This window comes from Lichenostomus cassidix, chromosome 1Aa (assembly GCF_008360975.1).
Source record: "Lichenostomus cassidix isolate B80296 chromosome 1Aa, HeHo_3.0, whole genome shotgun sequence".
NCBI classification, from domain to species: Eukaryota; Metazoa; Chordata; class Aves; order Passeriformes; family Meliphagidae; genus Lichenostomus; species Lichenostomus cassidix.
The window spans coordinates 45,156,167-45,171,669 of record NC_139480.1 but is presented as its reverse complement, the minus strand read 5'-3'; the positions used below and the strand labels follow the sequence as shown (position 1 = coordinate 45,171,669).

At 41.1% G+C, this 15,503-nt stretch overlaps 2 protein-coding genes across 4 annotated transcripts in view; both read right to left on the bottom strand.

The window, feature by feature from the left end:
* The window catches only part of SCYL2 (SCY1 like pseudokinase 2), a 35,837-nt gene extending 30,994 nt beyond the window's left edge, over positions 1-4,843 (bottom strand). The window contains exons 1-2 of one of the 3 annotated variants that reach the window (XM_085047151.1): positions 4,621-4,843; positions 672-876 (exon numbers count right to left, since the gene is read on the bottom strand). In XM_085047151.1, the coding sequence (XP_084903277.1) occupies positions 672-848 (177 nt within the window). In that variant the 5' untranslated portion in view covers positions 849-876; positions 4,621-4,843. Of the gene's footprint in view, positions 1-671; positions 877-1,105; positions 1,233-4,620 lie in introns of those variants that run through there. The other 2 variants (XM_085047137.1, XM_085047144.1) reach the window with 2 other exon arrangements.
* A 2,070-nt stretch (positions 4,844-6,913) lies between these two features.
* On the bottom strand, positions 6,914-15,290 carry ACTR6 (actin related protein 6). Its single transcript, XM_085047129.1, has 11 exons — positions 15,012-15,290; positions 14,328-14,445; positions 13,236-13,304; positions 11,784-11,907; positions 10,878-11,013; positions 10,735-10,791; positions 9,930-10,028; positions 9,670-9,748; positions 8,814-8,985; positions 8,083-8,221; positions 6,914-7,324 (listed from the first exon to the last, which is right to left on the bottom strand). The coding sequence occupies exons 1-11, from the start codon at positions 15,077-15,079 to the stop codon at positions 7,195-7,197; spliced, it is 1,191 nt and encodes a 396-aa protein (XP_084903255.1). The 5' UTR covers positions 15,080-15,290; the 3' UTR covers positions 6,914-7,194.
* Between the last annotated feature and the right edge of the window lie 213 nt (positions 15,291-15,503).

The following is a 15,503-nucleotide window of genomic DNA, read 5'->3' as shown; positions in this document are numbered from 1 at the left end:
TCTGTTCTTGGCAAACCTTCTGAAGTCACAGTCCCATATTCATTTACATATGTGCCTTCCAGCGAGTCAGAAGTTTGTGTATTAGTGCTCTGAACCTGAAAACTTTAGGAAAACTAGAAGAGAACAATACTGATCTGAAATCAGCACAGGGAAAGCATAACTAACTTCCTCCTCCATGCCTCTACCCCATGCCTTCCTGTTACAGTATCTCATGACCTAACACTTCTAACTGCTCAATTTCTGCACTGTAGCTGAGCAAAAAAATAAAGTGTCTTTTGCTGACATGATTACTTTAAACCTCAAAAAGCCAGAATTGTTGCCAAAATGAAGTTGCAAGGTGCAAAGAAACTGAGGAACCAACCCATGTTAAAGGAAACTTCTTTCTTCTTGTCATATCACTTTTAACTCAGATGAATTCTTGATCTTGCTTCTAAATTGTATGCTATGAGTGCAGAACTACCTTTTTCTCCAGCAGTGATGGCTTAAAGCAAGTATCACTTATGCAGCTTGAGAACAATGGACTTAAACAGTGCTGAGTTGTTTGTGTCATTTCACTGCCCTTACCATTAGTCTGCCCAGCTGGATTTTGTTTGTAACTGCCACTTACCAACTGCTACCTATCAGTCTGTCATTTAATGTTTATAAACTCATCTCTTTACTTGGTAACTCACCTGTTTTGTTGATTTTTTAGTTCCATTAAATATCTTCCAAGCAAGACCATTACCTCCGCTGGCAATATGTCGTCCCACATCGAATTCCCTGGTAACAGGATTTCCCATGACCGCACTGGTGACATCAGCTGTCACCTTTGTCACAGTGCTCTTCAGCTTGTTCAGCATGGACTCCATGGTTTCAACTGTGCACTGACGTCTTATCCTACAGAGACAAGCAAAGAAAGGTTTCTGTTAACAAAAAGTACACGTTGAAAATTGTGCTTTTCAAAATACAAGCTCAAAATTCAGTATTTTGCCCATCAAATTGCTGACATTACCAATTGCATGATCCAACTGTTAATGAGCTTAAGTAGTAAGTGTAGGGGAAGGAAAAAAGAAACCATCTTTTTATGCCTTATCAAAATTGTACACAAATGTTTTTTTCACATCACCTCTCAAAGTCAAGAGCTAAAAGACTGTGGCAGCTTCCAATTTACTTCATCTTCCCCTGTAGTGCGTACTTCCACAGTTTTCTATATTTTCATAATAAATCTGGCTTGCCCATTCTGTCAGATACAAGTTCTGAAGCCTGTGTCCCATTTATACAGTTGTTTATCTGATCATATATACACAAGAAAAAAGACAGCAAACAGTGAAAAAAAAGAGATAGACATTCATCTTCCTTATCTGTGTGAGCAAAGACAAAAAGAACGCAAGAAGAAATTACTGCTGAGAATCAGTGTTATGAAGTATATTCAAAAGCAACACTTAAGCATATTTCTTCAGTCTCTCTTTCCAATAAGGTGTAAAGACACCTGTATGCCTCAGTCAAACTTGACCAAAATCAACCACACTGAAGTTACCTGGACATGCACTCCCTTCTCTCCCTGGTATTATAGATTTGATTCCACTACAAATCAGGACAAATAATCTGATTAGGTTTCAACTGCAAAGACTGTTCACTGTTTCACAAAAGAGGTAATAAACATACTGAACAAAACTTCTCAAGAAGTTCCCTGTGTTATGGAACAACTCATGGCAGAGCAGTTGTGTGTAACAGCACCAGCCAAGCCTTAGTGCAGTGCTGGAAGCAGCACAGCTCTGCTGCTCTGTCTTGACTATTGGTGCAGTCATATCCCATTTCCAGTGTTCTTCTGCAGGGAAATCCAGGAACACACTAGTGCTGTGGCTCCATAGATATTTCTCCAATTTCCATGTCAGCTGAAGTGACATAGCTTTGTGCTACTAAATGAAGAACCCCACCAGGAATTTTAAGAAAATGTATTTTAAAAAATCCATGGCAAATATAAAATTTAAATCAGACATAGTAGTTACGACTTCAGCAGGACAACTCAAGAGCAGAATCAGGTGTGACTGCAAGATGGGGTGGAGTTTGTCTTAATTATGGGGATTGTGAGTTTTAGATATGAGAAGCTGTGTCTGAAATTAACAAAACAATCTTAAGAATAACTACATGTTTGGTATCCACTTAGTGTTTTGTTGAGAATACACCTTGAAATAGATTATGGAAACATAGATTTCCTATATTAAGTAATTTTATTTCAGTATGTGACCTTTTATTATTACAAGAAATTAATTTCACTTTATGATTCGTAATATGGAATACCACATGCAACTCCTAACTGTGCAGCCCTACACCAAACAGCTATGAAGACACTGGCTAATATCCCTGTATAAAGCAACTTTCCATAGTAAACAAGTACAAACAAGGATAATGGAGTATTCCAAAAAGGAGCTACAGGCATTTCCAGCTCTCAGCAATTTTATTCAGCAGCTATTCTATGCACAAACTCTATATGCTAAAAGACTCTGAAATCAATCCTAATGAGTTTAAGATAATTCCAAATCTAATTTATTTGCATTTATATCTTGTGCTTTTTCTATTGTTTTGTTCACTCCCAGCCATCAAATCTTCTCTCATACCAATGCAACATCCATCTTCTGTTAAGACTCTCAGAACCATAAAACACTTTGCAAAATTAACTGCAGAAATATTATGAAGAAAATGCATGTGCATGCACGTTCCAATTCCTTTGTGCAAATCTGAAAGGAGGCTTCTCTCAGAGGTGGTGGGAAAACGATGTAGTATTCATTAAATCAGAAGTGCCTTCTGCTGTGGGTGACAGACTAACTGCAGTGAGTAGCGTGGAAAAGCCACTAGGTGAGAATGTCAACAGCAATCCAGTATCTGAAGTGCTAGAATTTAAAATTCAAGCCTGGTAGACCTTGTCCAACTTGTTCCTCTCCCACTTGACAGTAGGCAAACTAGTGTTTAATTTAGCTACTGGGCAAGGAGTAGCGAGAAACTTATTTCTCAATAAGCAGATGGGGTTTAAAGTTTACATCCATCTAACCGTAAATGTGTGGAAATCCTTGTATCAACATTTGATTGTCAGCTAAAACAGCACATTTTGCCTTTTAAAAACAATTGCTATTACCAACTTCAGTAAAAATTCTCTACATATCAACAGAAACAATGTATTTAGAAAATGCCCCACCAAAAATACCTATTTTGGATAGTAACTACAATACCACATATTGTGGCAATTTAGCCACATCTGAAACACACAGCTTTAGTTCTCAACTGTACGAAAATTGTATTGTTCAGTTCTTTTAAGACCAGTCTATGACTTCTAAAAGGATTAATAACCAAGTGTCAATAAAGTCAGTCACCGACAATGAAATATTAATTTTAAGTTGAGACAAATACAAAATCTGAAGAGTAACAGTGTTTAGACAAACAACACGGGATATGCAAAAAATGTTTAAGAACAGATTTCTCCCTGTGTCAATGTCATAAGTAATATTAACACTACTAAGTCCATGAAACCTGGAAGTAATCCTAAAGAATTCTGAATGTTCAATATGGTCTTTTCATGAATGCCCCCCACAATCACTAATGGTTTTTATGCTGATGTACATCAGCAATAGTATAGCAGCATGATGAGGACAATCACTTAGCAAGGCAGTAAGCAACAACCACCACACTAAGAAATAAGGCAAAACACTGCAAATGTTGAAATAAAGGTTGCTGAAACCCAGAACAAAGACTGTCCACCGTTCTTCAGTTCTCCCTCATATAAAAAACCTGCATTATGTAAACCCATCAGTTTATCCTCAGACTAATTCATACCTTCATCTGATGTAGGGCTGAGGCTGCACACTGTACAGCAGTTCAACAAACAATCTACCACTATCCTGACCTACAAAAAGCCGGGATTCCCCTTTGGGAACTAATACTTTGCTGCACGGCCACTTCATGCCACCCAACCGCATCCCATCCATCTGCCCCAAACCAGGATCAATTCACAGCAGTGCTGAACAACTGAGTCAAAGCGAGCAAAAGGAAAAAAAAGCACAGAATTTTTCAGGCACAACCAGTCTTTTGCATTTGTTACAAAGACGCCGGGAGGGTCAAATGCAATGAAGCACCGCGCAAGGTGTAGCTGCTCTCGCTGCACATCACGTTCTCAACTTTCATGCACCACTTCGGCACTGAGCTTCAGCTGAATCCCTACCGAAACCTCACGGAACAAGACCCACCACAGGGTTCTGTCTATCTCCTGGTGACAGGTGAAACCCAGCCCGTGCTGCACAAAGCCCGGGGCAGCCTCCGGCGGGCCAGACCTCCCGGACACAGTATGGACTGTTATTTACAGCGAGAGCACTCGCCCCGCAGGCCGGTGCCTGCTCTGCTGCTCTCCTGCTCCGCGGGCAGCCGGCAGCAGGGCGCCGGGGGGGCGGGCGGCGGCCGCGGCCACAGCCGGCAGGTGACCCGCGATCCGCCGGCTCGGGCAGCTCGGCGCTCCCCGCCAGGCCCTTCCCCTCCGGCCCTCGGGCACCCGGGACCCGAGGCCGCCGCCGCTGCCAGCCGGCCGGCCCTGCCACCCCGCGCGGCGCCAGCAGGCCCCGGCAGCCGCTCCCGCCCCGGGCCGCGGCCTCTCACCTGAGCCCGCGGGAAGCTGCCGGCGCGGCGCTCGGCTGCCCGTTGCGCTGTGGGCCCGGCGGGCCGCCCGTCACGTCGGCTCCGTGTCTCTCTCCGGCCCCGTCCTGCCGCAGCTACTCCATAGCGACGGCGGCAGCCTCGGCGGCGGGGCGGGGGCGGCCGGAGCTCGGCTCACTTCCGACCCGCAGGGGCGGCGCTGGGCGCGGCCGGGGCCGGCGGGCGGGAAGTGATGCTCTCTGCCGGCTTCCGCTAGCGGCCCGGCCGCGGCCATGGCGGGGGATTTGACTCCGCGCTGCGGGAGCATCCGCAGGTGGAGTGGGTTGGAGCCGCGGCGGGGGAGCGGTGGGGAAGCTCCGAGGTGGGGAAGAGCATCACCGTCTGTCTGCTGCAGCAGCTTGTGCCCCGCAGTGCCGGAGGGGCCGGGGAGCGCCTGCCCGCTCCTTGTGCTGCCAGCCCCGGCGGGAGAGGCCGGCGGGCAGGACGGGGTTAGGGGGTGCTCGGCAGCTGAACAGCGGGGAGAGCAGCTTCCTTCGGCCGTGTCCCCTGGAGCTGAGGTTACGGGGGTGCTGCTGGTAGGGCTGGGCGTGGAGCTGGGCTGAATGTTCCGACCGGGTGGCAGGCGCGGTTAATGTACTCCAAACTCGGGTTTGTCGTGTGCTGTGGTGTGTGAGGATAAACTGGGGCTGGGGAGCATCTCACCCCCAGGGTGGCTGAGAGCGCTGGGGCTGCTCAGCCGGGAGAAGAGAAGGCTCGGGGTGTTCTCTGCAAGTGTCTGGAGAGAGAGTGCAAACAGGTTGGAGCCAGACTCTTTTCAGTGGAGGGCTGGGATCGAACCCTGCAGCAGCAGCTGCACGTGAAAATTGCCCATTAAAAAATGTTCTCTTCTTCTTTACATCTTCAGTTTCAGGAAACTACAACTGTCAAAATTACTATGCCGCTAAAAAGCATTGAATGTAATAATCCTTTTAAGCAAAATATACTTAATAAATTGTATAAGATGTGATGAGTCTATAATTCCATAGTGTGTTCATAAGGAAGAGGCAGCTCAGGGGGTGTACAACAGGTATTAAACAGTAAGGAAGTGTTCCAAGCAGCAGTTTATAGCTGGTTCCCTTCAGTTCATGGGACAAGAAGTCAAGACTGACCTAGTTCTGCAAAGGAAAGGAAGAGCTCTTAAAAGCCCTGTTTTATTCACATACTCTGACAGGAGGATCTACTAACCTTTAATCTTCTGTTGACAGAAGCCTATTATTTTACACCAAATGGCCCACTGAACAGAGCAGGTTTGGTGAACTATAGACTACTGGTTTTCAGTTGAATTCCAAAATCAGGAAAAATTTATTGGATTTTAGCAAGTTCTGTCATGTATTTTTAACAATATTTGACACAGAATCATGTGGTAGGCAAACTTGGGACCTGTCACTCATTTCTGTTTATGATTTCTACCATAGAGCTATCAAATTAATTGCCAGTATGAATTTGTTTGAAGTAGAAAATTTTCAGAGTGAAGAGTTTAGTTGAGGTACTTTTCAGCAGAGTCTTACCAAAGCACAAGTGATGCCACCTTCAAAGGAGGCTTGCTTCTATTTATAGAGCATTCATGTTTGCTCCTACCAAGTAAAAAGTACATTAGTGCTTTCATGGGGACAAGGTGTATTTTTATTTTAAGTCCCAGCTAAAGTATGCTGATAGTTTCATGAAGCAGTTAGTTAAAAAGCTAGAGCTTCGACACAAGGGCCTCTCCATGTGGCTATCAAAATAAGTGTACCAGACTTACTCATGTCCTACACAGTCACACAATGTGTGTCCAGCAATCTGTAGGTGCTGCTCTCATGCCTTCATACCCTAGCTGCCTCCTGTGTGGCTCACATAGCTTCTAACAGCAGAAAAAAGGTATGCCTTTCATTCCTTTCAGCATCTTCTTTTCAGGAAGATGAGGGGAGTGGCAGGAAGCTCATCTGCTCAGCCACTGTTTAAAACAATAACCAAACAAACCCACAACCTACTAAAGTAAAAACCCTTTAGAAAAAGGAATTGTTCAAATTACTCTTTTCTCAAAGCCTAAGCATATTTTCAGTAGTAGTGCTCACATTTCAAGTATATTCCTCTCATAGCTACTAATAAAATAAAACTCATGTATTTCTGGTCAGGAGAGGTAACATCAAAGGCTCCTTTTGAGGTGTGTTTAATGTCCATTTAGCTGCACACATGAGTTAGAATAATATTCATTTTGAAAAAAAAAACAACCAACCCGAAACCATTTCTTCTCACTGTGTAGCATCACACCAGTACAAACATTTGATATTTTTATTGCCCCATGCACTGAGGTTTTCTGCAATAAAAATACAATGAAGCTATCAGAAAAGACGAGAACATAATGAAATTGCAATGAACATATTACTTCATAGTATAAGGCTTATAAAACTTTATTTCCAAACTCTTAAAATTATTTTTTCAACCCAATTCAATACAGGAAAGCTAAAACACAATCCTAGCTGATGGAAAAGAGGTTGTAGTTCAAAGAATTCCATTCCAAGTAAAACAATGGAATAACAACATATCCAACTGTGCTACCTATATGTCAAACTTCTCTTCACAGATATTGTGTCCATGTTCTTCATAGTCTTCTCTAGTTACTATCATGTCTTCAAAATCATCATTTTCAGAAATGAGCTTCCCACCTTCCCAAGAATAAGTAATAGGGCTGGAAAATGAACAAAATTATTGTCACTCATCTGTAAGTTCATTTAAAATAAAAGTATGCAGTGATGATTTCCAAGACTTTTATTAAGCTGTACCTATTTAAAACTAAATTTTTGATTGCCAAATCAAACCATCCAGCTCCAGAGAAGTTATGAGATAAAGTTTGAAATTTTAGCAGGGCTAGCTGATTCAGTTTTTAAGAAAGGGCTTCTTTGAAGGCAGGTGTCAAGAGAGAATGACGTGGATATGTCTTTGTATATACTTGGCACAGATAGTAATTCTTTAATAGTATTTAAAAACACTATGTTTTAAAAAGTAGATTTTTTTTTGGTACATTCAAAATATACTTGTTTTGTCTCCATTCCTTCTGCAAAGATGTTACCCCTTCCTAATCCCTGAAGCTGTACAGTAATAATGACATTGCAACATTCAGATGCTGATAATTGTTCTAAGTAAAAGACTAAGCTCTAATCTTACCTCATGACAATACAGTCTTATTTATCAGTTTACAGTAAAAAGGCTGACCCTAAAAACATCTTAACTTTATTAGGTACAGAGCAAGAAGGTGATCTTGATTTTATTTGGTTTGTCTGAAAATACACTGGTTTAAAACATCCTTCTTGCACAATTTTTGTTCACTTAATATTTAAACTAATGCCTTTACTCAATCTATCTTTTTTATCACCAAAAGAAGCCCTACTTTATTGCTTGTTCAGGCAGAAAGATAAAGCCCCTCCTATTTAGTCGTTTAGGACTTACTTTTCAGGAAGAACAACAGAAACATCGTAATCAGTTGGAGTAAGACATCGAACTTCAGAATAAACCCGATCTCTGAAGCCTGGAAAAAGGGTGTTTCCCCCAGTCAGAACTATGTTCTTGAAGAAATGAGGCTGCATTTCTGTAAAATAATTAAGTAAATCTGTAGTTAGAAACTGAACACATATCTAATGATTAAAGGTGGTGGTTCTTCCAATTTTATTATGAATTTGAACAGAAGTTAGGAATATGCACACAAAAAAGTTATGACCATCTAATCAGCATATCAGCTAAACAGAAATATGAGAAGGTGATCAATCAGCCTGTGTTCTTCCTGATTTTAAAATTTGGCTTTGATAACTACTGTTTTCTTATTTTGTCTATTAAATTCCATGTTTGCCAACACAATTCCCCTTTCAAAAGGGTTTTTAAGTGACATAGGTTTTTTAAGAGTACATTAATAACAATGCTGCCATACTTACATGGTATCATAAAATCTATGAAAGCCTTCTTTGAAGAATAATAATAATAATAATAATAATAATAACCTGTGCATAATCTATAAAATGAAAGCCTTAGTATTACTTCTGACAAACAGCAGTCAGAAAGGTTTTACTATTTGATGCTTAAATAACTGAATTTTGATCAGTTTCACACCAAACCAAACCGAGCCATCACAACATCCCTCCCTCTCCCACCCCTTCCATTCTTTTCAAAACACTTTCAGGTTATACCTTCAGGTAAATTCTGAATAGAATAAACAATGGCTTCAGGAATTCCCATCTCTTGAATACCAATATCCGAAGGATGGAAAAGTATTTCTGGAACTGCGAATCTTTCATTTGTTAGACGAAGTATTTGTTCACCAGTCTTGTATTTTCCACTTAACACCATCTCTTCCCTTGGCTAAATTAAAGACATGAACAGTACCCAGTGCTTAAGAAAAGAAATCACATCTTAGAATACTCAGCTAATCTATTTCATATCCTGCAGAGGTAGGCTACACTGTGATATTATTTATCAGCAAATCTTTTAAGAATAATGCAGACTCTGGTACTACATCTGAAGTGACTTTGCTCTTACCAACTGCAGTTTTGTCTGAAGCAAAATAAAACTGATATGCATGACAGTAGCCTTAAAATATTAGGCTGTATTCAAAACTATGGCTGACTCAGTAAATAAGATAATACTATTAAATTCATCAGTATTTCAGGCTCTTCTAAAACATGACTTTGAACCTTCGACCTATTAGGGTGTTTAAATTTAATTCAGAGAAATTTACAACAACAAAGATCAAAGCAGAAAAAACATTTCCTAACTTAATGTTAAAAATACCCAATAATGATATGGGTAAGTTGCATGACAGAGCACAAACAGAGAAAGCTACAACTGTTAAATAATAGAACATAAAATGCTATGCTGAAAAAACTATTTTGTTTTCATCCCAACTTACTAAGGAAAAGTTTTATTAATTAATGCATAGCACAGAAGAATGTTACAATACAGCATTATTAAAAAGGAAGTATTGTTAACCTCTCCACTAGACTTGTGCAGGTGAACAGTCCAAAATAACTTCAAAACCATCATTACCTTACAAAATCCTTTTTTGATTGTGCTGAAGTCAGGCAAAACATAATCTACCATTACAGTATTGTCCTCTCCTTTCAATCTGAAAAAGAATATAAAATTCAACAGAATAAAGAACAAGTTCTAAATTCCAATTATTTTATACTGACAAGACTTCTCTGACTTAACTGGAAAATTTTCTGATTAGGTATAGTTTTATTTGTTTGTACAAACAGATTATTCAGAAGTACCAACTTTTACATTTAGCATCATTGCATACATACTTGGCAATGTCCATGTCTTTGTAAAAGTCTTGAGAAACATAACACACATCTTCTTTCACTTGATTAATCACATGTGTTTCATCCATAACATGTAGCTGCCTGTGAAAAACAAAAACCAAAACCACAGGAGATTGAGAATAAATAAGTGTTCCATTTCCTGTCAAGTTTTCCATTGAAATTGAGCAACCATTGTTTTCCACTGACAGGAAGCTACTGTCTCAATATCTAAAACTTGTATTCAATTTGCAAAAGCATTCCTGCCCTACTGGACCTCAATATTTTCCTATTTCACAGTTCAATAAATACATTAACTTGCATTTGCCCACTGTCTTCCTAACAAACATAGCTGTAATCCTGCAATTAGTTCTCTTAGCACAATTAGTTCTCTTAGCAAAGATCTTTACCTAGATGAAATTCCAAGCTAAAATATCCCAATGATAAGTTGATCCTACTGCATTTTATTTGCAGTATTGACAGAATCAGTCAGCAAACTGCCTGATGATCTACTGAGACACCTCAGAAAATATGTTAAGACTTGTATAATTGTGAACACACAGGTAACCTCAGCAAGTTCAAAAGCACTGACACTTTGAAAAGTAACAACCTAATCCTTCAAAAGGTTTTAACTCTTCTTAATACATATTGATCTTAAGGTCAAGATGGCAGCTAGCAGATTATAACAGACAAAAATTCCCCTCTCCTTTAAACAGCAATTAATCTGAAATTCACAGAACCAGTAAAAATACCCCATAAATTTCTAGCTCATTTCATACCAAGTTTCAGAGTGAAAATTGGCATGCTTTACCTGTAAGAGATGATCTCCTTGAGATGGTTGGTTAAGAGTTTCCCTCCAACATTTATCCTACAGAAAAAGAGTAACATGAAGAATTCTGTCATGATTAACTTCAGGCACAGCAACAATTCTAGAAAATATATACTGCAGTATACCTGATGATTGCCTCTTTCTTCTTTTTACTTCTGCAATAAGGTACAATGTGGGTAAAAGAGTATCCACTATCCACAATGATGCAACACAGCTCAGATGGATTATCCCGGAAATACCTGTGTGCACTAAGAGCTCCAGCTGAAATACAGAACATTTAATTCCATTTTTAGATGAACATTTGGAATTTGCAGTGATATGAAAGGTAGTTGCTTCATATTTTAAATGTTTTTGACAGACTTTAAAGATCTTAATACATAATACTACAGCCAACGCATTAATTAATTTTGACAGTGGATAAAAGGAAGTGTTGTATATGGCCCCATTTAATCTCTTCAGGAATTACAGACTTCAGTTTCCTCTAAAGTCCAAGCACCTTGATCACGCTACAACTCATCAAACTTGTCTAAAGCAGTATCCTAGGTCCAGTTATCTTTCAGAAGGGTGGTATTGTTTACACATTCCCTGTGAGATACAATACATTTCATGATTGTAATGCTGCATTTTATTTGCTAACACATAAAACCAAACAAAAAAGCACTCCTACCCCCCTCCCAAAAAAAAAAAAAAAAAGGAAAGCTATCAAAGGCTTTGTGCAAATTTTTGGTAGATTTTTTCAAATGCTATCCCATTTCAAAATCCATCTGTTATTTCTGTCATCCTTACTCTCCTCAAATTTCCTGTAATTATACATGACACTCACTAGAAAGTAGTACAAGAGTACAGCTGGAACTTATAAAAGAAATAGTTAAAAAAAAGTTTAATCCACTTTTACTCAAGAGCCAGGAAGCAAATGAAGTAATTTTTTACTATGTAAATATATGTTTTTGTGTGCATGTGTCATTGCTTATTTATTTATTTAAATGGTTAAGCTTCAAAATACATAAATGCAAACTAGGAGATGGACTCACCATTTACTCTAAGAACTGCTTGAAACTGGTATTCTTCAAATAGAATTTCATTCATAGATTCTTGTATTGAACTGAAGTTAAAATAAGGTTCGGTAATAATAATATTGGTATCTACAAAATCCACCTATGACAAAACACATTAAGATTGTCATTGCATAAAACTTAGAAATTAATAATCTCTTACCATCTCTTACAGCAGTGGAAGATCATGTAAATCTGAAGACATGATTACCACTTGCCATATCTGTTTGTAGGAGCTAGGCTTAGAATGTTTCAGCTTTTTTAAAGGCTTGATCAGCACTGATACAAATTTATCCAATTAATGAGTAAAAAACATAACAAAAGGGAACACTTTCATACGTATCCTGATTCTGTGCCCATCCTTACAAATTGTAATCCAACGTTTTAAAGAGACATCACAAAGGAACATTACAATTCTAACGTAAAATTCTTTACACTAATCCTGTCATCTACAGAAAGGTAAGTCTCCTTGACAGCTCAGCACTTGCACCACAAAATCACTTGTCTAATAACCAAAGTCCTGTACAATGAAGATTCAATAATAAAAGTCCCAGTGACCTCTACTGAGGCCAGAAAAAGATCCTGGACTTCCCACATCTACCAGTATCTCAAACACTCCTTTAGAGAGGAGTTCATAGGGTTACTTCAATCATAACTGGATATGGCCCTAAACATAACACCAGCTGTATCTCTCTCCAATCATCACTTGTGAAGAAGAATTAAAAACAAATTCTCCTCAAAACCATGACTACATCAAATACAGTTCCAAAACTAAAATGAAATTTATGTGTCAAAAGCCAGGACTGTTATTTTTGTATAGAGACTAAGCTAATTTGAGGCGTTGCTTTCATTCTCAGTACCTAGGTGTTAGAAAAAACCCAAGAATTTCCAGAGAACATAACATTTTTAAAAGAAAAAAATAAAAGGACAGTCTTAATACACTTCCTGTGCTAAATCCAGCTCGTGTGATATAAAAAATAAAGTATCAGATATTTGTATTTTATACCTTTAAGTTATTCATGGGTAGAAAATGGCTCGCCGAAGATAATGACTAACTGCATATGTATTTTGGCCTACTGACCCAGCTCATCCCTCCCTTATACATTAATTATTTCTTGATCTCTTAATTACACTGTATCTGTCTGTTATTAATTTTTATAAACTTGAACTCTTAATTATATTGATAGGAATCTCTTATGTGAGCTGCACTCAGTATCAGTACATACATACAAGACTAAAAAATTTAAGTCTTTTTCAAAATTCTACACCAGAACTCAAAAATTTTCTTCACTGCAACAACATAAATCCCTGTGATTTCTAATTGAAGGCACTTTCAAAGAGAACAGTAAGATCACTTGTTCTACTTAATATCTAATTCCATTACTCAGTATTTAATCTACACAAAATATGTAATTAAGAAAAGGCTCTTACTTGATACATTTCTTTGCCAAAGAGATAATCCCAAACCTGTCTCTGAACATCCCAATTCACCAAGTAACCCTGTAGGAATTTAGAAAAAAAATTACACTTAGAAAAAATAAAATCACACTTTAAAAAAAAACCCCTCAAACAATTGATAGACCCGTAATATAAAAAAATTGAGTGTTAAGATGTCCAAATTTACATTTTTAGGCTAAGGAATAAATGTCACGTAGGATTAAGGTATGTTACAAATATTCCCCATTGATATGTTGATTATTGCACAACAAAAACAATATACTTTGTGTTTTCTGTATACATTAGTTTTTGGCAGGAGCTTGTCAGTTTTCCTCAGTGCCAGGGAAGGCTATGGAGCAGATTATCTGGAATGCCATAACCCAGCATGTACAGGGCAAACAAGTAATCAGGTCCACTCAGCACAGGTTTATTAAAGCTTGACTAACTTGTTCTCCTTCTATGACAAGGTGACCCACTGAGTGGAGGGGGGATGGATGTGACTGTTGTCTACCTGGACTTTACTAAAGTCAGTCTTTGACACCATTTCTGACAGCACTCTCCTGGAGAAGCTGGCTGCTCATGGCTTGGATGGGTGGAAGGGAGGCTCAAGAGGAACTTTACTGCTCCTACAAACACCTGAAAGGAGGTTCTAGTGAGGTGGTGGTTGGTCTCTTCTGCCAGGTAACAAGTGACAGGATCAGAGGGAATGGCCTCAAATTGCACCGGGGAGTTTTAGCTTGGGAACAGTTTTTCACCAACAGGGCTGTCAAGAATTGGAACAGGCTGCCCAGGGAACTGGTCAAGTCACCATCCCTGGAGGTATTTAGAGTATGTGCAGATGTGACACTTAGGGACATGGCTAAGTGATGGACTGGACAGTGCAGGGTAAACTCTTGGACTTGATGATCCTAAAGGTCTTTATCAACCTAAACAACTCTGTAACTGTTCAACTTCACACTGCTGACTGATTCTTGTGTGATACTACATATAACCCTGCCATTGAGGCATACAGTACAAAAACTATTCCTGAGAATAGTCAAAAATTTACATTTGGCTTGAATGTTAAACTGAGGGTATCTTACTTACTTTCTGAAAGGGAAGAATATAGAAAAGACCAGATGGATCCTTAATTTCATCCAGTTGATTTGCTGTAAAGGTTTTCAAGCGTGCAGTCTTTGACCTGAACTGACAGTTGGGAATAACGCTGGAAAATAATGGGAAAATTAATATTAGACATGGTATGAGACACATTCATTTTCTTTACGCCACTGTCATAAACACTGTACTTTCAATAATATTTTTGATAATGCATTTTGGCTTTAATCCATTAACTGGAGCCAGTTACGACGGCAATCTTTAATTTCTGACAGCTCCAGTGCAGACGAGACACCTTTGGGAAAACCACACCACACCCCCTCCGCCGTACACTGCGCTGAGCTGCAACCACCACCCCCTGAGGCCTGCACAATGGGAAGAGCGCCAGGGGCTCGCCTCTATTCCAGCCGGTGGGACACGGTGTGGCACTGAGGGACACAGAGTGACACGGCTTGGCGCGCCGCAGGGGCGGAGCTCGCAGCCGCCGCAGGGGCAGAGCGGGCCCAGGCCGCGCCTCTCCGCGCCGAGCGCATGCGCACCGCGGGCCCGCACTCCGCTGAGGGGCTGAGGAGCGCGGGGCTGGAGGCGAGCGGCGGTGGCGGAGGAGCCGTGAGGGGACGCCCGACGCCCGCCCTGCCCTGCCCTGCCCTGCCCTGCCCCGCCCCGTCCCCTCACCTGACGCTGGCGTGGCTGTAGCCGATCTTGGCGTTGTAGGCGCCGTTATCCAGCACCAGCGTCGCCATGTTCCCCACGGCGCCACGGCCGCCGCCGTCCCAGTATTGATCCGCCACCGCCGTGGATCTCTACGGTGACCATAGAGCGGAGGAGCAGCGCGCGTGGCCCGGCGGGACGCGGCAGTGCAGGCAGCGCTCCGCCTCTGCCGCGGGCTGCGCGCCGTGCGGCTGACGCCGGCGGAGCTGCGGGAACCATTGGCCGGGCGTGACCCGGCAGCGCTCGTCACACGGGTGGGCGGGGAGGGGACGCGGCGTCACCGCGGACAGCGCCCGGCCGGGCCCGGCGCACAGCGCGACAGCCCGCGGGGGTGGCACCTGCTGCTGGGGACGGGGCGGGGCCGTGGGGGGAACAGCCCGGCGTGGCGATGGTTCAAAGTTACTGAGCGCCCTGCTTCGCTGTCCCTGCCGGCTCGGGATGCTGCCGTGCGGAAAC

Excerpts from the sequence above, each read along its gene's own strand:
- ACTR6 (XM_085047129.1), bottom strand. The coding sequence starts at position 15,079 with ATGGCGACGCTGGTGCTGGATAACGGCGCCTACAACGCCAAGATCGGC. Across the intron at positions 13,305-14,327 it reads ATATTCTTCCCTTTCAGAAA|GGTTACTTGGTGAATTGGGA; the intron begins GTAAGTAAGATA and ends AAATTCCTACAG. Across the intron at positions 9,749-9,929 it reads AAAGACATGGACATTGCCAA|ATTGAAAGGAGAGGACAATA; the intron begins GTATGTATGCAA and ends ATTCTTTTTCAG.